Here is a 23859-nt window from a genome sequence, read left to right on the forward strand (position 1 = left end):
AAAACCCGCTGCGCAGTTTCCGTGTCCTGTGTTTGTCCACGTGTCTTTCCGTCCAATTGCTGCATGTGCGCGTGTGTGTCAATCTTTACTTGCCATGCTGCCGGTGTTGCCAGTAAAGCCTGAATCGTATTTCTTTTCGCATACGGGGAGACGCGTCGTATCGCGCAGAAGTTGCCTTGAGCTCAACTTGTCTGGCTCATCGCGGTCAACCTCTGCATCTTGGTGTTTCCCTGTACGTGATTGAGTGTGAATCAAGCTTAAACATCCTGAACCGCTGCTCATGTGTGTTGTATGTGTGCCTGTGTGTGTGTCCGTACGCTCGTATGTGCATCTGTTTGCTTGTGCGTGTGTCCTTGTTTCGTACGGGTAGATCTGGAAGCGCCGCGTCCACTGCCCCGGCTAGCAGCAATACTGGTGCTATCCCTGCCTCGGCCACTAGTAGCAATTCTTCCACATCCTCTGCCGGTAGTGCTGGCTCATTGAGCAGCGGAGCTATCGCAGCACCGGCCGCGGCAATGTCGCAAACGGTCGGCGTTGTCAAAGGCGATCATTTTAGCATAGATTTGAGTGGTCCGGAGTTCACCGTAGATCCCGGTCTCGTTCCGCCGGTGCAGCTGAAAAATGCCGGCAATGTTGGAGAGCTTGTACACCCATACTCGGTACCCGAGAGAATTTCTGCCCGGTATGTTTTCAGTTTTGGTGGTGGTGGTGGTGGTGGGGTTAGGGTGTGGAATTATGAAATTTATGCCTTTCCATGCTTCGTTTTTCTCTCCAAAAAACTGACTTTTCAGCGAACTGACTCTCTTGGTGGCGCGCACAGCTGTTTACTCTCATTTCAGCTCACATCGATGGCTTGAGCTCAGCTTTCCCAGGAAAATCCAGTTCTTTGCGATTAGACAAAGACTGACTGAGCGGCGACGGGGGTGGACACGAAATGACGATTCTGACTTGTCATGAATTTTTCTTGATGCCTTCGCAGTATATCGGTGCATGCCAGGGGATTTTCCCTTTGGCACCGACCATGCGTTATGGGCATCAATGGAAGCATGTGCATCTCAGCTTTGCAGCACAGTTTGCATCTTGAAAATCGGTTGAATTTGAGCAAGAAGCTGAACAAAGTTGCGAACGTGTTGTAGTGCTGTTCCAAGGCATGGTGGAATAGTTTGGAGAGGGCGTGGAAGTGTGCTTACTGAGCTGAGAGCTACCAGGATGGATTCGCTTGGTCCTGATCTTTCCATCAAGCCCAGGATGATGGAAATCCATCGAGGTGAACTGAAATGAGAGTAAATTTCGTTCGCAGCTGCACGCGAAACTCAACCAGGAGAGTCAAGAGCTCTGCAAAGTCAGTTTGCTGGAGAAAGGGGAACCAGCATGGATATGGTTAACATTTAGAGTGGCTAACTAATGAAGTGCCTATTTGGGTGACGAAACTAACAAATTGTATTTTTCACTTCTCCTCTAGATTCACACACATGCGCACAGACACACGTGGGCACACACACACACACGCGCGCGCACGCACACACGCACACACACGCAGACGTGCACAGCGTGTCTTTGTTTCAATTTGCTGCGGACACTTCCCGTCCTCTCGAGTGGAAAAAACCCTTATAAATGTATACCTACTCCTGTCGATGACGATCATGATGATGATGATGATTATGACGATGTGCCATGTATCTCTTCGCGTCCTTAACCCCATGCAGGCTTGGTAGTCGTCTCCATGGTATATCCAGCACAGCCGTTGCGTCATCGTTCTCACACATGACATCGTCACGTCCGTCGTCGGCGGCGATGACATCGTTGGTATCGCCGGCAAGAAGCGGCGCACCCGTCACCTCCACGCCGATCTCCAGGCCCGCTTCGTCAGCTGCTGCTACCATGCCGGCGGCAGACCAGAGGTAGGCCGTGTGTTGTTGGTGACACGGATACCGCTGTGTGCACCCCATATATTTGAAAATCAAAAGCGATGTACAATGAAACCTGTGACTAACGACCACCCCTTGGGACCAGAGAAAGCAGCCTTTAGTGGCAGGTGGTCCTTAGCTAGAGGTTTGCACCGCTCAAACAAATGAATGTGAGACGGTCCGTGCCTGGCGAAGTGGTCTTTAGTACCAGGCTGGTTGCGAGTCACGGTGGTCTTTAGTTACAGGTTTTACTGTACTTCGAAATAGCCACTGTTTAGAAAAGAACTAGCCGAGTGTGGGTGTGTTCATTGGATTGACATGCTGGCACTCTAATGATTGGTGTCTCACCTGTACAGATTTGGTTTTAGTGTGAATTCAACAGTACATCCTGAATTGTATAACCCGTGCAATTCGTCATCGCCACGTTTGAGGTCGGGAAAGTCCAAGGATACAGAGTTTGACTTTCTAAGTTAAAGGGGAAGTTAAGGCAAAAATTAAAATTTCACCAGTTGTAGTCTTCGGGGTGCTGAGTCGAATGGTCGTGGTCCGAGGAAGCTGAGACGCTCCCTTCCTACTTGAATCCCAATCGAACTCGCGCAGTTCCACCGAAACTAGGTGACTGCGCCCTACTAGATGGGGATCTGTATGCAAAATGTCACTAAAAGCGCCATTTCGTTCTTATAAAAGCACGGATGACCGCGATTGGCCCATATGTTGTAGTCTTTAGGACGCTGAGTCGACTGGTGTTGGTCCGAAAAGGCTGCGATGCAGCGTTCCTCCTTTATTCCCAATCGAACATGGTTGAACAAGCGGTCACGTGCTCCTGCGTACGCCAGTCACCTGGTCACCGTGCCTGCAGGGTACAACTTACTAGCCTGTTTGACCTCTTTTGGGTGCAGTCCTGTCACTCGAGTTGAACCTTGGTGTGAAAGTTGTCGCCTGCTGGCGTGGTGACCAGGTGATTTGGGCACCCATGAGCATGTGACCGCTTGTTCAACCTTGTTCGATTGGGAATAAAGGAGGAACGCTGCATCGCAGCCATTTCGGACCAAAACCAGTCGACTCAGCATCCAAAAGACTACAACATATGGGCCAATCGCGATCATCCGTGCTTTTATAAGAACGAAATGGCGCTTTTAGTGGCATTTTGCATACAAATCCCCATCTAGTAGGGCGCAGTCACCCAGTTTCGGTGGAAGTGCGCGAGTTCGATTGGGATTCAAGTAGGAAGGGAGCGTCTCAGCTTTCTCGGACCAAGACCATTCGACTCAGCACCCCGAAGACTACAACTGGTGAAATTTTTAATTTTTGCCTTAACTTCCCCTTTAACAAGTACAGTGAACTTCGCGTATATCGACACTCGGCGGGGCATCAGAAAAGTGTCCTTATTCGCGAAGTGTCGTTATACCCGAAGTCTCATTATATGTATTACAGTTGGATGGGACTTTGCTCTGGGCATGGAAGTTCTGTCGTTATTCGCGAATTGTCGTTATATCCGCAGTCGTTATTAGCGAAGTTGACTGTATGCCATGGCAGAATCTATGGAGGAGCTGCAGGTCCCAAACCCAGATTTTTCAAATTTCAAGTTGAGTTTTGGAGCCAGAGGGGCTATTTTGGATGAATGTAGTGTATTGCTCTCCCTGCGGTTAAAGGGGAAGTCCGGTGAAAAATTTAAATTTCACAGTCCGTAGAGTTCGGGGCGCTGAGTCGAATGGTCTTTGTCCGAGGAGGCTGCGGCTTATGGTTCGTCAGATACGCCCAATCGAACATGTGCGAATTTGAGCGCGCATCACCCAGATCCAGGTGATGACGTCACAGCGTGCAGCCAGGTAGCCACACCATCTAGTTGTGTACAAAAATGGCCATATTCGGAGCGCGTTCGATTGGGGAACCGTTTATCGCAGCTTCTTCGGACCAAGACCATTCGATTCAGTGTTACAAACACTACGTACCCTGTGATTTTCAGCTCGGTAAACCTGGAGGTTATACCGTATTTTAGCCGTTTCCGAGTTGGACTTTTCCGTTAGCCCGTCTACATGGTCTATGCGCTCTCGCTGCGTGCATGCAGTGCGTGCAGTGTGTTATCTAGCTGTAGTGCATGCAGTCAACAAACTCATGTCGCAACTCAGAACTGACACAAGACTCAGAAAACTAGTCAACACACGGACTTGTCATGTACTACACTCGTATCAGTCGTATTGTACAGTCATGTAGTCAGAGAACGTGCGTTTCTCCTTGCCGGTGCCGGTGGTTGTGCTTTGAGAAAGAAAATTTTAGTTTTCCGCACCCGCGGCGCCTCATTATTTTATGCTACAGCGATGAGTGCACAACCGTGACAAGTGACAAAACAGCGAACAGCTCTCGGACCTAGAACTTTCAGATTCCATAGCGTTGCGAGCGAAGAGTCGTGCCCGTGGTTCAAAGAGCCTGCACTGTTCTCCAATTGAGTAGTCCGAAATATTCCAAGTTCGCACCAAAACATCACCATGTGGCAGGCTACTGGAGTCTAAGCGAATCTAATCGGTATGGAACAACATTTAGAGCACTCGCATCACTCTTCTCCATTTTGGCGACCCTGCTCTCCAGCGATCTGATAATTACATCAGCCTCGTCTGCAATAGCTGCTGCTTCTTCATCAGTCGGAAACTCAGTAGCGCTCACTCTTGACCGGCCCGCGCGGCCATTTCTTCAGCTGACTACCGAGGTTCTCAGCCCCAGACCGAACTCATGAAGGTCAGCCATGGCTGCATCCTCACTCTCACAAGGAGTTACATGTCTTCGGGGTCGCTTGCACCACCTAATATCAGTCGCCAAATCATTTGAAATAGCACTGACACTATTGCTTTCACGCACTCCTTTTGACCTAGCTGCACGCTATGACGTTGCAGAGGGTGTGGCGCGGCCGCATGACGTCATGGCGCAGCCCCCGAAACTCAGTTTTTGAAACGGAAATATCTCGAGAACGCTTTGTCGGAGACACGTGGGACCAACACCATTCGACTCAGCGGCCGAAACTCTACCGACCCTGAAATTTAAATTTTTCACCGGACTTCCCCTTTAACTCTTTGGTACGCGTGCATGGGGTACATGTGTGTGTTGTTGTGCATGGGCGTACGCTTTTCTGCATGCAGTGTGCGCTCCGAGAGTGTGCGTTCGTTCGGCATGTCGTCGTCCAACTCGCTGACATCCTCGGCTAACACCAGCACACGGCCAGTGACTACGCGATCGCCATCCTCACTGGATAACCTACTGCGTCAGCTGACCAGCGCCCAGCTGCCCACTGCACTGCAGGCGTTGAAGGAGGTAAGGCACGCGTGCGCACGCACACACACGCACACAGAGACAGACACACACGCACGCACACACACGCGCGCGCACACGGATACATGCTGAGTGGGTGGACATGTGATACCGGCATCCGATATCAGGCATGAAACTCTAGCATGCGTTTGATATGTTTACAGTCTTCCCCACTGGAATCCCCAGCCATGTATGATGTGTATACTAGAGATACATGTACTTCTTATCTTTAGAAATGCCTGCTCAACAGCTTGCTCAACAGCCTGGTCAACTGCTTTGTCATGTGTGTGCTCATCTTTCTGTTTGGTTCGGTCACAACAGCTGGAAAGTCAAATGCAGATTCCGGAGGTAGTCGATGCATTGTCCAAACGTGTCGATGATGTAAGTTACTGCCGTTCTGTGTTGCGGCTGTGTGTTCGTTGACAGATTGTGCACGTGTGTGTGTGTGTGTGTGTGTGTGTGTGTGTGTGTGTGTGTGTGCATTGCATGAATGGACCTGCTTCATACCATTAGTGTTTTCTTTCCTAAATTTCCTTTTTTTCTCTCTCTCTCTCTCTCTCTCTTCCCTCTCTCTCTCTCTCTCTCTCTCTCTCTCTCTCTCTCTCTCTCTCTCTCTCTCTCTCTCTCTCTCTCTCTCTCTCTCTCTCTCTCTCTCTCTCTCTCTCTCTCTCTCTCTCTCAGGGAGACCACTCTTGATTGGCGCTGAGCAAATGTGACGCAATTGTGTTCCTGTACCTATACGCGTTTGTACTTGTGTGTTTGCTCTTACCAGCTTCTGCTGTCACTGGCCCAGCAGTTACAGATAGCCTGCAGTATACACGCTCTGAGAAGCAAGAGTGGCTCACCCGACGATGTAAGTACAGTTAGTGCTGATGCTGGTGTTGGAGGGGTACTGGGGTCTTGCTGTTGCTGTTGCTGCTGTTGCTGTTGCTGCTGCTGTTGCTGTTGCTGCTGGGAGTGGTGGTGGGGATGGCTGTGGTGTGGGTAGCTGAATGCTGATAGCTGTGTGGCCTTGCGGGTTACAGCCACGGGCTATAGAGATCGTTTGCACTCGGGGATGCAACGAGTATGAAACGAAATCCCTACTGCACTATTTCTTCTTCAAAAATCCCCCCGTGCTCTTCCCTGAACGTCCTAGACAACCTGCCATAGAAATGAACAAGGAGAAAGCAGTTCAGTTGTCAGTGCACAACTGCATAGCCACTTGACCTGGGTTTTGTTCAGATCGGTTGTGTTTTACATGTACGTAGTGCGTAAGGCCCCTAAGGTTACCGAGAACCGCGAACACCATTTATGGATGCAGGGACCCTAAATTGAATGTCATATAAGGATGCGATGAAACGTAAATGTGGCTTTTGAATACGGGAAACCCTATGTATGCATGAGATAAGGTTTCAGGTTGCCATATACATCCATGCATTATGATACATGTACGGGGGGGGGGGGGGGGGGGGGCATGGGCATGGGTGTCACACAAGAGTAAACTGAGGTTTTGTAAACTTGGAGCATGGTGAGATGGGAAGTGGAAATAAGAAGTGGAGGGGAGAACAGCTGCTGCTGGTCATGTTTAAACTCTTGTTTATCTGTTGTCTGTGTGTGTGTGTGTGTGTCTGTGTGTGTGTGTGTGTGTGTGTGTCTGTGTGTGTCTGTGTGTGTCTGTGTGTGTCTGTGTGTGTCTGTGTGTGTCTGTGTGTGTGTCTGTGTGTCTGTGGGTGGGTGCGTGTGTGTGTGTGTCTGTGTGTGTGTCTGTGTGTGTCTGTGTGTGTCTGTGTGTGTCTGTGTGTGTGTCTGTGTGTGTGTCTGTGTGTCTGTGGGTGGGTGCGTGTGTGTGTGTGTCTGTGTGTGTGTCTGTGTGTGTCTGTGTGTGTCTGTGTGTGTGTCTGTGTGTGTCTGTGGGTGGGTGCGTGTGTGTGTGTCTGTGTGTCTGTGTGTGTGTCTGTGTGTGTCTGTGTGTGTGTGTGTCTGTGTGTGTGTCTGTGTGTGGGTGCGTGCGCGGCTGTGTGTGTCTGTGTGGGTGCATCGCATGTGTGTGCGTGTGTCTGTGTCTGTTTTTCGTTGTTTCTGTGCAGCTGATGAGGTTGCTCAAGTACGTTGTTCACGTACAAGTGCCAGTAAGTCTTGGTAGCACTTCTGAATGCTTGGGAACATGAGGTTCTTGTGCATGTACAGTCAAACCTTCTCCTGCATGTGACTTGATATAGAGCTGGAGATGCAGGATCGACTTTTTTTAACTCTCTCTCTCTCTCTCTCTCTCTCTCTGTCCCACGCTGTAATATAGGTGCTACAACAAGCATCGCTAGCACAGTCCATATCGCGCCGCGGTCTAACACAGCTACTCTGGCAGCTGCTTGCCTCTTTGAAAGACGAGAGTCTTCTTGCGCTGCCGGATGTTTCCCAGCTCCATCGCACGATAAACATCTTGTTTGTGCGATACTTCGAGACCTGTCGGCCTAATGAGACTCTTGGGTAAGCACTGGTGTACGTACGCTCTACTGTGTTTTCACAAATGTTCAATGAGCTTTTATTGGACTCGGATGGAGAGCCAAGGATAAGTGTATAGGAAAGAGAAAGGACCAAGCAGGGATGAATTTATCCTGTATCGCATCGCAGTTTGCTACGCAAAATCGATCTACTGCTACTCAAAAATCACAGTGACACACAGAAAGCTGCGATACATACATGTTCAGGCGATCCATGCCTTGTGTAGCTTACGCCACCATTGAGATTTTGCATAGCAAAAACTGCTATGCAAAAACGTGACAGTAAATTCATCCCTGCCAAGGAACTACTTGGTCCGCGTCAGCAATATTGTCGTTTATCTTTCGACAATTTGTTACTTAGCCTTTGGACATCAACGCGTGCACTTGAAGTGATAACACTTTGTACGATGGAAGGTAAGGTATAGAATGACAACTAGCTATGAGGAATTTATTGTCCAAGGAAGGGTTCATACTTTTTTCGGTCCTCCTCGTCGCTGCTTTCGGCGCTGGTGACAAATATTTTTGCTCGGGATCGACTCTCTTGCTTTTGCAAGCTCATCTCTCTTTCTCTCCGCTGCCTGGCTATTTTCTAAAGAGAAGTCGATCGTGATGATCGCCTTCTCTATAGGACTTCGCGTGGGCAGCACGACAGCCTGGGTGGTTCAAATCAGACGCCGTTCTTTGCAAGATTTTATTTTGAACGACGACGACGCGTACAGTACTTGAAAATCTCCACGATGCGCTGGATACTACGAGTGTTGAGCTGGAGGTGAGGGAGCTGCGATCTCGGCTTCACGAGCGATCCCTGAGGTGAGCGATCTCGGCCGTTCAGCAAAATAGAGCTGATTCCAAGTAGCTGATTACTTTCTTGTGGCTTGCGCTACTCTTGCCTGCACAGCGCAACAAGATAATCTATTTTGATGCGGCGCTGTATCCATCAGAATCACCCACCCGTCGCTCTCGAAATCCACTCGAACTCTAGCTAGACCTTTCAGGTATTAGTAAACTAACTTACTAACCAAAATTGGGATGAAACGGGCTGCCAAGTGAGCATTGGTGACATATAAACAAAGCTGAAAGATAAGCGACGATATCGCTGACGCGGACCGAGTACAAGTTACGCTATAATGTCCACTAACACCACCAGCAGCTACTAAACAATCAGCTCATGCGATAACATTGCACGACACTACTGACGTTCTACAACTAACTGGCTATCAGCTCTGGCACATCTCGGATGCGCACTCTAAGTGGACATTATAGCGTAACTTGTAGTTCCTTGGTCCTTTTTCTTTCCTATGAACTTTTATTTTTGGTACTTTGGGTAATGTTTTTCATAGCTAAATTCCAGTAGTCCAACAATGGCTGACACAGATCATCCAATAGGGAACTGCTACTCTGTACCTACAATTTCTGGTCGCCTAACCGGGTCCTTTGCCCTCGTGCCTAGAATTCTGAGCACCTAAAATTTTCTGAAATTGTATTTGCGGCGTTTCATTGATATACTGGGCTGCGGCTAGTTTTACAGGACTTCTTTCAGGGCACTTGTTAATTTTAAAAGCGTGTCTGACTATCTGTGGATTGTACTGGATCTTCTTGTAGTTGCCTGGGACACATGTTGTGTTCATGTGACAGTTTGAGCACTCTGGCAAGGTGCGTTCGGGCCTGGTTTAAACCTAGCTTTGGAAATTTTATTTTTCATTTCTATCAGGTTCGGCCTCATTTTCTTTGTACTGCGCTGATGATGAGTCCACAAACGACGAAACAATTCTGTCCGCAGATTGAGTGTTCATGTGACATAAAGTTTGTAAACTGGACCGAACTGTACAAGCAATTCTCTGGAGGAAGTGGCGCTGAGAGCTGGACAATAATTGATATGTCGGCTTACTCAATATGTATACCACAGTGACTCTTGCTCTGATTCGATGAATTTCTTCTCCTTTGCTCGATGTGAGCACGAAAACCCGCACAGTGCAGCGTTCTGAGGAAATGTTGTCTCCTTTTGTCCTGTTGTATTGTCGTTCTGGTTGGCTGCAGTTCTGTCATAGAGTTGCTGGGACAATGCTGTCAGGAGGGCAGTAGTCGGGCCAATCTCACTGAACTGGTCCTCAAGGTACAGTGTAGTTACTTGTTGCAGTCTCTCTCTGCTCTCTCTCTCTCTCTCTTTCTCTCTCTCTTTCTCTCTCTCTCTCTCTCTCTCTCTCTCTCTCTCTCTCTCTCTCTCTCTCTCTCTCTCTCTCTTGCTCTCTTGCTCTCTTGCTCTCTCTCTCTTGCTCTTTCTCTCTCTCTCTCTCTCTCTCTCTCTCTCTCTCTCTCTCTCTCTCTCTCTCTCTCTCTCTCTCTCTCTCTTGCTCTCTCTCTCTCTCTCTCTCCCCTTTCTCTCTCTCTCTCTCTCTCTCTCTCTCTCTCTCTCCCCCCCCTCTCTCTCTCTCTCTCTCTCTCTCTCTCTCTCTCTCTCTCTCTCTCTTGCTCTCTCTCACTCTCTCTCACTCTCTCTCTCTCTCTCTCTCTCTCTCTCTCTCACACACACACTCTCTCTCTCTCTCTCTCTCTCTCTCTCTCTCTCAACACTTGCACCCACTAGCTCACTGTTCTTACTTTCTGTCTGCGTTTGGTTCTCGCTATTTTTTTGGGCAGTGTTTGTGGCGCTTGACACGTATGCTGGACAAGCTCCTGCCCAACTGCCAGTTAGACCGTCTGTTTCTGGACTTGCACAACTTCCTGGTCATGCATCCGTCATCCGTGTGGCGACAGCGGGCTAACAACATCCCACTGCGCTCTATCAAGACCATTATCCATCACATTGCAGAGAAAGTCGGACCCAACGTAAGTCGTGTGTAAAAGTTATGAGACAAGCTGAATCGACATTTGTGTATAGCTTATTCATGCAATGTAAAACGGTGGAGACAATGTGCTATAAAACGATGAAAATAGGAAGTAATAGTGTAGAGAAAAATAAGGATTCAAACAAGTTTTCGTACAACACTCCTCAGGAATCGTCGTTGTACTAAACGACACTGAAACAAAATTGGACTATTATTTTATTGTCTCCTCGCCGTTTGTTTATAGTAAGTTATGAGTTCAAGATATTGTAGTGGGTGTTGATGCAAGTGTTTGGGACGGCTATTGTTCCAGGAATAAGCATAGCTTCATCATACATCAACCCCTTTCCTAGCTTATTCTCTAATGCCGGAGTGAAGCCAACAGAAATGCGAGCTTTCCCCTGAATAGGCGGGGACGGTTTGAAATTGCTCCGCTGTGGCTCTACGTTGCACATCAACCGGAGGACGCCTTTTGATTTTCCAACGCCGAGCCACATCGGAGCAACTTCCCTTCTTCTCTGCATGTGGCCCTGCAGCCCAGTTTATTGTAAATTGTGTACGGTCTCGAACCACAGCAACTCGCTTCAAGTGATCGCTTTTCTATTCAAGCACAGTGCTGTTGTGTGAAGTTTCAGCCGGCTTCTCACACGGGGCTATGCAGCCGCTACGGGTGGTTGGGTCGGTCAGCCTTTGACCAGGCCAATCACATCAAGGTCACTGAGCCGGCGGTGTGGAGACAATAGCATTAGTATAGCTAAGGATATGTATATAGCAGTACTCTTAGGGCGGGGTCAGTACCAATTTTCGTCTGATGATCGATTAAGTTTGTGAAACTCGGAGTTACGAAACCACAACTGCTCGTTCTACTGTCTGTGTAAAGTTAAGGATATTATTAGGGAGGTGGGTGATCCCCGGTATTGAAGTATTTTATATATTGGAGGTGGGTGATCCCCGGTATTGAAGTAAGGGAGGTGGGTGATCCCCGGTATTGAAGTAAGGGAGGTGGGTGATCCCCGGTATTGAAGTAAGGGAGGTGGGTGATCCCCGGTATTGAAGTAAGGGAGGTGGGTGATCCCCGGTATTGAAGTAAGGGAGGTGGGTGATCCCCGGTATTGAAGTAAGGGAGGTGGGTGATCCCCGGTATTGAAGTAAGGGAGGTGGGTGATCCCCGGTATTGAAGTAAGGGAGGTGGGTGATCCCCGGTATTGAAGTAAGGGAGGTGGGTGATCCCCGGTATTGAAGTAAGGGAGGTGGGTGATCCCCGGTATTGAAGTAAGGGAGGTGGGTGATCCCCGGTATTGAAGTAAGGGAGGTGGGTGATCCCCGGTATTGAAGTAAGGGAGGTGGGTGATCCCCGGTATTGAAGTAAGGGAGGTGGGTGATCCCCGGTATTGAAGTAAGGGAGGTGGGTGATCCCCGATATTGAAGTAAGGGAGGTGGGTGATCCCCGGTATTGAAGTAAGGGAGGTGGGTGATCCCCGGTATTGAAGTAAGGGAGGTGGGTGATCCCCGGTATTGAAGTAAGGGAGGTGGGTGATCCCCGGTATTGAAGTAAGGGAGGTGGGTAATCCCCGGTATTGAAGTAAGGGAGGTGGGTGATCCCCGGTATTGAAGTAAGGGAGGTGGGTGATCCCCCGGTATTGAAGTAAGGGAGGTGGGTGATCCCCGGTATTGAAGTAAGGGAGGTGGGTGATCCCCGGTATTGAAGTAAGGGAGGTGGGTGATCCCCGGTATTGAAGTAAGGGAGGTGGGTGATCCCCGGTATTGAAGTAAGGGAGGTGGGTGATCCCCGGTATTGAAGTAAGGGAGGTGGGTGATCCCCGGTATTGAAGTAAGGGAGGTGGGTGATCCCCGGTATTGAAGTAAGGGAGGTGGGTGATCCCTGGTATTGAAGTAAGGGAGGTGGGTGATCCCTGGTATTGAAGTAAGGGAGGTGGGTGATCCCTGGTATTGAAGTAAGGGAGGTGGGTGATCCCTGGTATTGAAGTAAGGGAGGTGGGTGATCCCCGGTATTGAAGTAAGGGAGGTGGGTGATCCCCGGTATTGAAGTAAGGGAGGTGGGTGATCCCCGGTATTGAAGTAAGGGAGGTGGGTGATCCCCCGGTATTGAAGTAAGGGAGGTGGGTGATCCCCGGTATTGAAGTAAGGGAGGTGGGTGATCCCCCGGTATTGAAGTAAGGGAGGTGGGTGATCCCTGGTATTGAAGTAAGGGAGGTGGGTGATCCCTGGTATTGAAGTAAGGGAGGTGGGTGATCCCCGGTATTGAAGTAAGGGAGGTGGGTGATCCCCGGTATTGAAGTAAGGGAGGTGGGTGATCCCCGGTATTGAAGTAAGGGAGGTGGGTGATCCCCCGGTATTGAAGTAAGGGAGGTGGGTGATCCCCCGGTATTGAAGTAAGGGAGGTGGATGATCCCCGGTATTGAAGTAAGGGAGGTGGGTGATCCCCCGGTATTGAAGTAAGGGAGGTGGGTGATCCCCGGTATTGAAGTAAGGGAGGTGGGTGATCCCCGGTATTGAAGTAAGGGAGGTGGGTGATCCCCGGTATTGAAGTAAGGGAGGTGGGTGATCCCCGGTATTGAAGTAAGGGAGGTGGGTGATCCCCGGTGTTGAAGTAAGGGAGGTGGGTGATCCCCGGTGTTGAAGTAAGGGAGGTGGGTGATCCCCGGTATTGAAGTAAGGGAGGTGGGTGATCCCCGGTATTGAAGTAAGGGAGGTGGGTGATCCCCGGTATTGAAGTAAGGGAGGTGGGTGATCCCCGGTATTGAAGTAAGGGAGGTGGGTGATCCCCGGTATTGAAGTAAGGGAGGTGGGTGATCCCCCGGTATTGAAGTAAGGGAGGTGGGTGATCCCCCGGTATTGAAGTAAGGGAGGTGGGTGATCCCCCGGTATTGAAGTAAGGGATGTGGGTGATCCCCGGTATTGAAGTAAGGGAGGTGGGTGATCCCCGGTATTGAAGTAAGGGAGGTGGGTGATCCCCGGTATTGAAGTAAGGGAGGTGGGTGATCCCCGGTATTGAAGTAAGGGAGGTGGGTGATCCCCGGTATTGAAGTAACCTCATTTCATGTACTATAACCAGTCCTGTTTTGTCATCTTCTCCCACTACAGCTGATGAATCATCTAACGCTGGTTGAGAACGTCGGAGAGTCTGAGCTGATGCTGTTCTTGCAGAAGCGCCTCATGTCGTGCGGTGCCACTGCTACTGCTACTTCTACAGTGCCCGACACGGTACCGTCTTCTAGTGTTGCTGGTGGTGGTGATGGTGTTGCAGCAGTGCACAGTCAGAACACGGCACCAACAGGCCTGGCCCAACCGGCGGCGGCGTCCAGTTCAACTATGGTCAGTTTGCTAGCATCACTACTTGTAGCCTGTGTGGATGTGACGGCGTGATGATAATGTCCATGTGGGAGAATCCCGCCGGCTGCTGCTGATCATGGTGTTTGTGACCACCTTCTGCTTGTTTGCTACCGTATTTCCTGGGATCAGAGCCGTGCCGGATACTAGTATCCCCCCCCCCCCCCCCCCACACACACACACATGCACACACACCTCCCGACCTCTTGCAGGTAATACGCCGCATTGCAGTAATTTGTTTGTATTGTTTGTCTGAGGGTGGGTGTGTGCGTGTGTGGGTGTGTGTGCTGGGCGTCTGCATATAGGAAGCACTGACACACAGAACGCAGAATGACAAAAAAATACACGGATGCCATCATCGTCCTTTGAAACACGTCTCAGAACTACCTGGTTGTGAATCGATGGTGATCTGGCTACTCCCTATTTAATGTACTCATCCTGTGTTGGTGTGCCGCTCTCCGTTCATAACAGGGTGCACCCGACAACGGCAATGGCGAGTCTCGCATGCGCGCTCCGCTTCTCTCGTCCTCGCGTGACAACGTCTCCCACTTGCCTGGCTCGATGAGTGCCGCAGCGGTGGCCAGTAAAGCCGACAAACCAGCGCTGTCGTCGTCGGAGTCGTTACTCGCCAGTGCACCTGCCAGTGTAACGACGCCCGTCGTGTCCCTGTCCGCTGCGCCCGGCAGCTCGCGTCACTTCAAGCCGTTATCGTCCAGTGCCCGGCAGCAGCTGGCTAACATTGTGTCGAAGATTGGAGCACGCGAGAACAGCCAACAGGTTGGTGTGTGTACTGCATGCAGGCTTTACAAGGGTGTAGCTAGGGGGGGGGGGGGGGGGGCACGATGGTTTGTATCATCCCCGACACATCCAAAGCGAATGTGTGTATATCCCTTCGGTGGTTTGTATCATCCCCGACACATCCAAAGCGAATGTCCATCTGTATCCTAACGTATGGGCCGCGCTTTGTAGAACGTATGCGCATCTGCCTGCGTGGATTGCTTGCCTTCTGGAGTGTGATTTTGGCCAGCCCTGCCACCCTCTCAAAGGTACTGTGTGTGTGTGTGTCAAGGACCTGCTAGGACCTCTGACATGCTCTGCTCTGTGTATGGATATCCTTGTTCAGCCCCCCCCCCCCCCCCCCCCGCCACCATGTACAGTAGCTGTGTGCAGTCATGGTATGATTCTACATCCGTGTCTGTCCATGTGGTCTTGTCTGCTGCTGCTGTTGTTTCTGCTGCTGCTGCTTCTGGTTCTGCTTCTGGTGCTGCTGCTCAGGGTTTGCAAGAGCTGTATGACTTTGTGCAGAGTCATCCGGACGCTAACATCTCGCCGTTGTTCGACGTGTGCTCACCGGAGTTCCGCAACTTTGTCGAGAAGTCGCTGCGAAACATTGCACGCCAGAGGTCGCGCGAGGCCAAGGCCCCGGCTAGCAGTACGTCGGTGGGCGGCATGCAGGACAACCTGGACTCTCTGCGCTCCTTATTGCCTAGCGGTGGGCGTGCTGCTTCTGGTGAGAGCGCTGGCGCTGTTGCAACCGATGTTCACGCAGAAACTACGGTAAGTGGTGTGCTGTTGGCGGTGGTGCGGTGGTGGTGATGAGGTTAGGAGTCTACCGGTATTTGATGTTTTGCCCGCCCGAGCACAATATACATGATACGTTAGATATGCAGAGGCAAGAGACCTGACTCATAGGATGTATCTGAGTGCTGCATTGACAGGCATGCTTCACTTGCCAATCAGTGAGATGATGATCTGTTGCAAACGGGATCGTTTGCCGAGGACACCTGTAATCGAGCGCGGCTGCGTTGAAATGTGTGCCGTCTGATTGTGAGCAGTATGCCTGTAAATCGCAAGACCTCTTTGCAGTGTGTGCACTTCATTGTGCCTAAACTGGTTTGCTCTGTGCATGCGTGTGCACGAGTGTGTGTGTGTGTGTGTCTCTCTCTCTCTCTCTCTCTTCTCTCTCTCTCTATCTCTCTCTATCTCTCTCTCTCTCTCTCTCTCTCTCTCTCTCTCTCTCTCTCTCTCTCTCTCTTTCACTCCGTTGCCTGGCATATGGGCCAATGTCACAACACAGATACCATCTTCTACTGACGCCACCCTAGCTTCAGGCAATACATTGGCAGCAGCCAAGTCTAACCAAGACACGCTGGAAAGCTTCCGACGTCGACTGGACCGCATCCGGGAACCATCACCGTCATGATCCGCCTCATACTAACGTCTACCTCTATCCTCTATGACATCGTGATGATGTCATATCTAATTATGATGATGTCCTATCTCTTCTTCTGCTTGCTGTTTCTCATGAGTATCCAATAGTTTGCTAGTGTCCAGTGCAGTTTGCATCTTGGATCGTTCGTCATGCACTTTAGACATAACCGCTCTCACTGCATATGACGTCATAGTGCTCGGATATCCTTTTCAATACTCCCCCCCCCCCCCCCCCCCTCTCTCTCTCTCTATGCTACACGAAGCTCCGTGTGTTTCATGCCGGTTTTTACTCTTATTTTATGCATCCTTTTTTATGCAACCTTGCTTCTTCTTCTTTGTGGTTGCCAATGAGTTGTGGATCCTTTTGCTCAGCTAGTTCTAGCATATTGTGTCCTCTTTCTTTCTTTTTTGCACGGCGGTACTAACATCTATCAATGCTCCTTGCTCCCACCTTGCCCGCTGTGCATGCCAAATCACCGTGCGGCCGAGTCTCGTTCCTTCTGTCTGTCCAAGTCCAGTCTTCTTCGGTGCACAGGCACCTTCCACTCTCCTTTCTTTCATGGACATGAGATTCTCATCTTCCATTACGGCACCAGATGTGTCAAGAGCGAACTCTTGCATAACCAAAGTAATTGTACTATTCTTCACGAAATGAAATTGCATCGATTTTTGTCTGGATTCTATTCTTATTGTTAGCCCTGGACGCGTTTCTTTCCGCCTGCGACCGCTCGTATCTCCTATTTGTTGTGTGTCAGTTTCTGTATTAAACTATCCTAGTATCCTTGTTGCTCCATTCCTCTTTTTGTGCCCCATCGTACGGTGGGAACAAATATCTGCATGACACGCGCGGTCACTACCGAAATGAGCGATTCCCTGGGAAAGCCGTCACAACAATACCGAGAATACCAAGAGTACAACAAAACCCATTGGCTGGGGGAAACCCCTGGGCTAGGGGTCATGTACTCTTGCCAGTCTTGGTGTTACATGACTGTACAGAGTAGATGTACGTCACGTGTCTACCCTCCTTGGTACACATTCGGCTACAAAACAACCCTCAGAATGGACAGCGATACAATTAATCCCCTGATGGAACGTCCCGGCTCGTCTACTAATGAGGGCAGGCTTGAAGCTACACTTTGTAGGCAGGCACAACCTAATGATTATACAGTGTAGGTGTGAACTGATAACAACCTACAGGATGGGTGAAACCAGAAGGGGAAGAGTGAGAGACAGCGATCGTTTTGCTCTACTGCAACTAAACTGTGCATGGTAGAATGGGACAAAGAGTACGATATGGTAGAATGGAGACGAAGAGTACGAGAGCGTGGACAAAGAAGAGGCCGCTGCGCAGAGCCAGATCTACCAATTTCGTCGGATTATGGATGCAAACTTGCAAAGTCCATATACATGACATTGTATACGTAGCACCAAGAGTACATAACCCCCCAGAGTGTGCAACGCCGATCCAGCTCTGTGTAGGGTCTTGGTCGAGCGGAATCGGATCTTCTGATGTCATGCGTACACTTCACACCAGCGCAAGGCCGGTCTCGAGGCAGGGCACCATTGTTTTTGATCCAAGAGTACCCGCGACTCCCCGGGTTCCCCTCAGATGTGTACGGTATTATGACGCAAAGATCCGATTCCGCTCGACCAAGACCCTATGCAGAGCTGGATCAGGCGTTGCACACTCTGGGGGGTTATGTACTCTTGGTAGCACCTATCTTGGCAATTAACATAATTATACACATCATTGTACATGATGACGATGATGATGATGAGACAGATTGACAGAGCCTGCCCACCATCCCGATTTGACCAGGACCGTCCGTCCCGATACGTTATCCAGGATGGTAATAGGCACAATAGGCACAATAGGCACCCAAAAGAGTATTTTGTCGCACGCCTCACAGCTACGTTGGTATACATGTTCACACCTACACGTACACCTACACCTACACCTACACGTACGTACTGTATGGTAACAATACAATGTACATAGGGTACCCTGTAAAAAGGCCTTCGGCCTGTGGGGATTGCCCTATTCAAAATTTAAATAATAATAATAATAATGTACAGTGCTGGCAACTGAAATCCGACCCCCCCCCCCCCTGGCGTCTCGTACGAATCGCTACCGCGGCTAGCGCACCGCTAGGGGGTCGGATTTCAGTTGCCAGCACTGTAGGCTACATAGTGTACTCGTAGGCACATGTAACTGTTGTCGCGATCTCAGGTTTGTAAAGGTGAATAATTATTGGCACTGGGTATCAGGGAGTAGTACAATAATGGTGTACTACTACTAGTGCTCCCTGGCGGCCGGTATGCTGATGTCATCGTCATCATGAGACATCAGCCATTCAGCCGTGATCAGATGTAGGCTCATCATGTAGCCTGTAACGGACGAGGCAAGTGAGATGGTATGTAAGTGCACTGAAATCTACCACCCCAAATGCATGCCGTTGCCAGCTATGTCCAGCCAGGCCTAGCCATCAATGCATCATGCAGCTATAGCGGTGCTGTGGGTGAAGCGCTCCCCAGTCGGCGACCAGTGACAGGCTGCAAGCGAGGCGTAATGGCTACATCAGTAGTGACCTTCCTCAAGAGGCAGCCTCTAGCCTCTAGCCTCTAGCCTCTAGCCTCTAGCCTCTAGCATCTCTCATCTCGTTGTGCCGTACAGATGGAAAGCAACACCCCGAGACCTATGGACATATCTCTATTTTAGTCTCGACTAGGCTTTCGCGGATAATGCCGGCAGAAAAATTGGCAGCATTCGGTACTTTTTCTGGTAAGTTTCATGCATGTTTGGCATGTGGATAAAGAAATGGAGCAGAATTCGAGGAATTGCCCGCCATAAGGTTTGTATGGCTGTCAAAAGGCCGTAGGCCTGTGGGGATTGCCCTATCAAAATTTAATAAGAATATACTAAGAATAATAATTATGGTTCTGCCAGTTTCACTGCTTTTCGAGCAGAATCTGCCACCTTTTTCGAGCATTATCCGCCAATGCCTAATTTTTACATACCTAAAATTTAAAGAGTCGGCGTGGAGAAAGCAATTTTATTAGTGCAATTAGGAGTATAATCGATGCAGACATGGCCAGACAACAACGAGTTCATGGAATTTTTAAGGATTTTTATGTTATTCAAAATCGATTTTCGTGTTCCGCTCATCAGTGAATAGTATCGGAACTGAGGGTACTGTGTACAACAATAGAACATTTTATAACAGCATAATTAATTAAAAGTGTGAACAACAAAGGAAGTGCTACAGCATTACATAATAGGTGTCAAACATAGTGCTAACGTATATAACTGAGTGCAGCCACAAAGCAATAGGTGATACAGTGCAACATGACACAACATTTACATCTGATAACCAGCTACGAGAACAACTTTAGCGCGACTACATGCTTCTTTTGTTTACAAAGAACAGGATTATGCACACGAATACATACAGCTTCCAGAACCTTCAACTGCTTAACATAACTTGCACGGCACAAAACAGAAAAGTGAGAATCATCGTACACACCAAGACAATCTGGACGTGATAACAAGTGACAAAATACAGCTGACTTTTTGCTCACGTCGCTCTCTTCCGTCTCATCCCGCTCCCTTCCTTCGACCTCCTCCGCCTTATCCTCGTCCTCCGTCTCATCTTCATCATCATCGTCCTCATCACCACCATCATCATCATCGGTCACTTCCTCATCATCCGTTTGATGCTCAGTCTCACTGCACTCCTTATCAGCCTCCAACATGGCTCCATCATCTCCAACAGCATCACAAGTCGTTTGACCGCTGCTCCGCGTCACCGTTGCTGGGTTCTCTGCTACTGCACACCCATTTCCACTGTCCATTTTGCGTGGGCCAAGTCCATTCCGTGCATAAATTTCAAGTGAATAGTTTGCTGTGCTTCTTCTGGGTCTATGGGTGAGGATATTGGTTTCATTTTGGTTTGTCGATGATCTCCCTCTCTGTCCAGACACAGTCGGTACCGTGGATCCCAGCACCGGGGGGACCACCGTCTCGGTAGTCACCAAAGGTAAAGGGGGTGGCTCAGGCGGAGGCAAGGGCAACTGCCGAGGTGAAGGTTCAGTGTGTCTCGGTGGCCCCTCCTCCATTCCAGGACGATGATGTTGTGCTAGAGTAGGCTCCGCTGCCGTTTGCAGTGGGTCGAGAAGTGGTGGCCAGGTCAATGATGGCACACCCACCCCAGCCCCAGCCACCCACGGCACCCCAGGTGGTGGGGCCGGTGGTGGCACGGGAACAGGCGGCGCTGTCGGCACAGCGTGTTTGTCTACTGAGCTAACTGGGTTCTTACACGGTCTACCACGCTTTGGCCTCTTTGCTCTGGCTGCTGGTGGTAATAAGTGCAACGGCACATGTTGTCTGATACGTGCGTTCAGGTGTTGAAGAGTCCTACCAACGTACCGGGCAGCACAATTCCGGCACTCAAAGAGATAAACCGACTGTGTCTGGACAGAGAGGGAGATCATCGACAAACCAAAATGAAACCAATATCCTCACCCATAGACCCAGAAGAAGCACAGCAAACTATTCACTTGAAATTTATGCACGGAATGGACTTGGCCCACGCAAAATGGACAGTGGAAATGGGTGTGCAGTAGCAGAGAACCCAGCAACGGTGACGCGGAGCAGCGGTCAAACGACTTGTGATGCTGTTGGAGATGATGGAGCCATGTTGGAGGCTGATAAGGAGTGCAGTGAGACTGAGCATCAAACGGATGATGAGGAAGTGACCGATGATGATGATGGTGGTGATGAGGACGATGATGATGAAGATGAGACGGAGGACGAGGATAAGGCGGAGGAGGTCGAAGGAAGGGAGCGGGATGAGACGGAAGAGAGCGACGTGAGCAAAAAGTCAGCTGTATTTTGTCACTTGTTATCACGTCCAGATTGTCTTGGTGTGTACGATGATTCTCACTTTTCTGTTTTGTGCCGTGCAAGTTATGTTAAGCAGTTGAAGGTTCTGGAAGCTGTATGTATTCGTGTGCATAATCCTGTTCTTTGTAAACAAAAGAAGCATGTAGTCGCGCTAAAGTTGTTCTCGTAGCTGGTTATCAGATGTAAATGTTGTGTCATGTTGCACTGTATCACCTATTGCTTTGTGGCTGCACTCAGTTATATACGTTAGCACTATGTTTGACACCTATTATGTAATGCTGTAGCACTTCCTTTGTTGTTCACACTTTTAATTAATTATGCTGTTATAAAATGTTCTATTGTTGTACACAGTACCCTCAGTTCCGATACTATTCACTGATGAGCGGAACACGAAAATCGATTTTGAATAACATAAAAATCCTTAAAAATTCCATGAACTCGTTGTTGTCTGGCCATGTCTGCATCGATTATACTCCTAATTGCACTAATACCTAAAATTACATGTTTTACAGTTCCGTTTTGATCATTTGGGAGTGGAGTATTAATTGTGAGGGTGGGGAGTCTGGGTATGTAAAAATGTCGGTACCGGGGACCTGCCAGGTTTCAGGTGTAAAAATAGTGTAGAATTACAGTAGGTGACCAGCATTCCCTTCACATACAGTGCCAGCTGTGCATACTCTGGAGTTTCTGGTGCCTTTTTAAGCGTGATCAAAATTATTTTAGGTGCTTGTCTTCACTACCGAAACCACCGAAATTAAAGTTTAATAACTTTATACAAATATCGTGTTTACAGTAAAAATTCATGCACAGCTTATTATCATTATTTTATTTATTTTACTAGGGTGTTTCCCAAGCTGGTACACTCGTTTTGAATTTTGTATTTGTATTAATTTTATAGATTCTTGCTCCCCACATACAAATCATCGCCGAAGTCGCAACAACTACTTCGTTTTATAGATTCTCCACAGGCTTTAGCCTAAGGGAGTCTCCACTCCCGATGCAATATTGTGATAAGCACAGCCTAGCCCAGAGATCTCGGAACTACAGTGGCCTAGTCAGTGGGGGCAGCTGAAATCCTGGGTGTACTCACATTGCAAAGACCGTGTGCTCTTGTACACTACTGTACCAAAGAAATACCGCTAGAATCGGTGCTGCACATACTCGAGCACGAAAATCAGGTTGCCACCACCGTAGGTTCTTCTTTCTATCTGGTTTCACTTTTAATTATAGCAATAAAAACTGCTTTACGGCAGCTTTCTAAAAAAAGTTATTGTGTTCTAGTCCTGGGTACGGGTGATTCTCCTATAGAATTAAAATTCCTTTCCAAACTGCCTTGGACTCCGTCTAAAAAGTAAGAAATTAACGAAATGTGATAGCCGAAAATTAAAATTTCACACAAAACCTCACTATAATCACAACACTTGAAATACTGCTTTCAACACTTGTACTTGTACAGCACCAACATGCATACATGTACATGGGAAAGAGGATCACGAGGGGAAAAGGTCTTCGCGCTTTTCATCCTGTGTGTGATTATTGTGAGGTTTGGTGTGAAATTTTAATTTTCGGCAATCACATTTCGTGAATTTCTTACTTTTTAGACGGAGTCCAAGGCAGTTTGGAAAGGAATTATAGACTTTCTATAGGGGAATCACCCAGGAATAGAACACAATAACTTTTTTTAATGTCACCAATGCTTACAAGTATGTAGTTAATCAACGAACGATGAGATCACTCCCTCACTATCTCCCTCACTATCTCCCTCACTATCTCCCTCACTATCTCCCTCACTATCTCCCTCACTATCTCCCTCACTATCTCCCTCACTATCCAAGTTGTTATCTGAATCTCTGACGTCTGGTGAATTCCCAGCTCCGTACAAGTCAGCCCATGTTCGCCCCATCCACAAGCGCGGTGATAAGTCGGTCTCCTCCAACTACAGACCAATATCACTGCTCCCCCATATGTCAAAGTTACTTGAGCACATAGTGCATGATCAACTCATACGCTATATCCAGAATGCACCACCCGCACTGCAACATCTCCCTGCAGAGCAATTCGCCTACCGCAGAGGCCACTCCTGCGAAGACTTGCTGACTTGTGTTACCAACGATTGGATAATCGCCTTGGACAAGGGTGACTACGTAGTGGCTGCCTTCCCTGATATGTCAAAGGCCTTTGACACTGTCAACCACAACATGTCACTTCAAGAACTACTTGAGATTGGTATTGGCGGAGTCGCTCTGCAATGGTTTCACAGCTACCCTACAAACAGACAGCAGTGCGTGGTCACTAAGACTCAACAAGGGCAACCATACACAAGCAACAGAGGCGTTCCACACGGCTCTGTTTTAGGGCTGTCTCTATTTAACTTGTCCGTGAGGAAACTCCCCGCTGTGCCCAAACACTGCAAAGCCCGTCAATACGCAGATGATGTGTCTTTATACAGGGCGAGGAAGAATGTCCAGAACTTATGCAAAGACCTCACAGAGGACATCATCAAAGTAAAGGAATTCTTGGCAACGAGAGGTCTTATGTTGAACTCCCCGAAAACCCAGCTTGTTGTGTTCAGGCCAAAGTCGAAACCTCTTGACCCCGATGTCAACGTACAGATTGAAGATGTCACCATCACCCCTAGTGCACACGTGAAATACCTCGGTATAGTTCTTGACGAACACTTCTCCTTTGGAGTTCACATTGCACAATTAGAACGTAAAATAGGCTGTAAGTTAGGAATGTTAAGAAAGGTCCGAGACCATTTTAACGATCGATGCTAAGAGGGCTTTCTACATCTGTTCCATTCAGTCCATACTTGAGTTTGGGTCTAATTCCTTTGCTCACTGCCTGTCTGCCTCCCTCCAAGACCGTGTTGTCCGACTGAGCAA

At 48.9% G+C, this 23859-nt stretch overlaps 1 protein-coding gene across 2 annotated transcripts in view; it reads left to right on the top strand.

Moving 5' to 3' along the window:
- Positions 1-16855, top strand: part of LOC135812241 (cytoskeleton-associated protein 5-A-like) — a gene marked incomplete at its 5' end in the record, with an annotated part of 18852 nt that extends 1997 nt beyond the window's left edge. The window contains 13 exon segments of one of the 2 annotated variants that reach the window (XM_065325583.1): positions 371-682; positions 1707-1901; positions 5039-5210; positions 5529-5588; positions 5980-6060; positions 7277-7318; positions 7486-7673; positions 9725-9800; positions 10325-10513; positions 13615-13845; positions 14332-14637; positions 15136-15417; positions 15938-16855. In XM_065325583.1, the coding sequence (XP_065181655.1) occupies positions 371-682; positions 1707-1901; positions 5039-5210; positions 5529-5588; positions 5980-6060; positions 7277-7318; positions 7486-7673; positions 9725-9800; positions 10325-10513; positions 13615-13845; positions 14332-14637; positions 15136-15417; positions 15938-16063 (2260 nt within the window). 2 annotated transcript variants of the gene reach the window in all.
- Between the last annotated feature and the right edge of the window lie 7004 nt (positions 16856-23859).

Source organism: Sycon ciliatum, chromosome 3 (assembly GCF_964019385.1).
Source record: "Sycon ciliatum chromosome 3, ocSycCili1.1, whole genome shotgun sequence".
Classification (NCBI taxonomy): domain Eukaryota; kingdom Metazoa; phylum Porifera; class Calcarea; order Leucosolenida; family Sycettidae; genus Sycon; species Sycon ciliatum.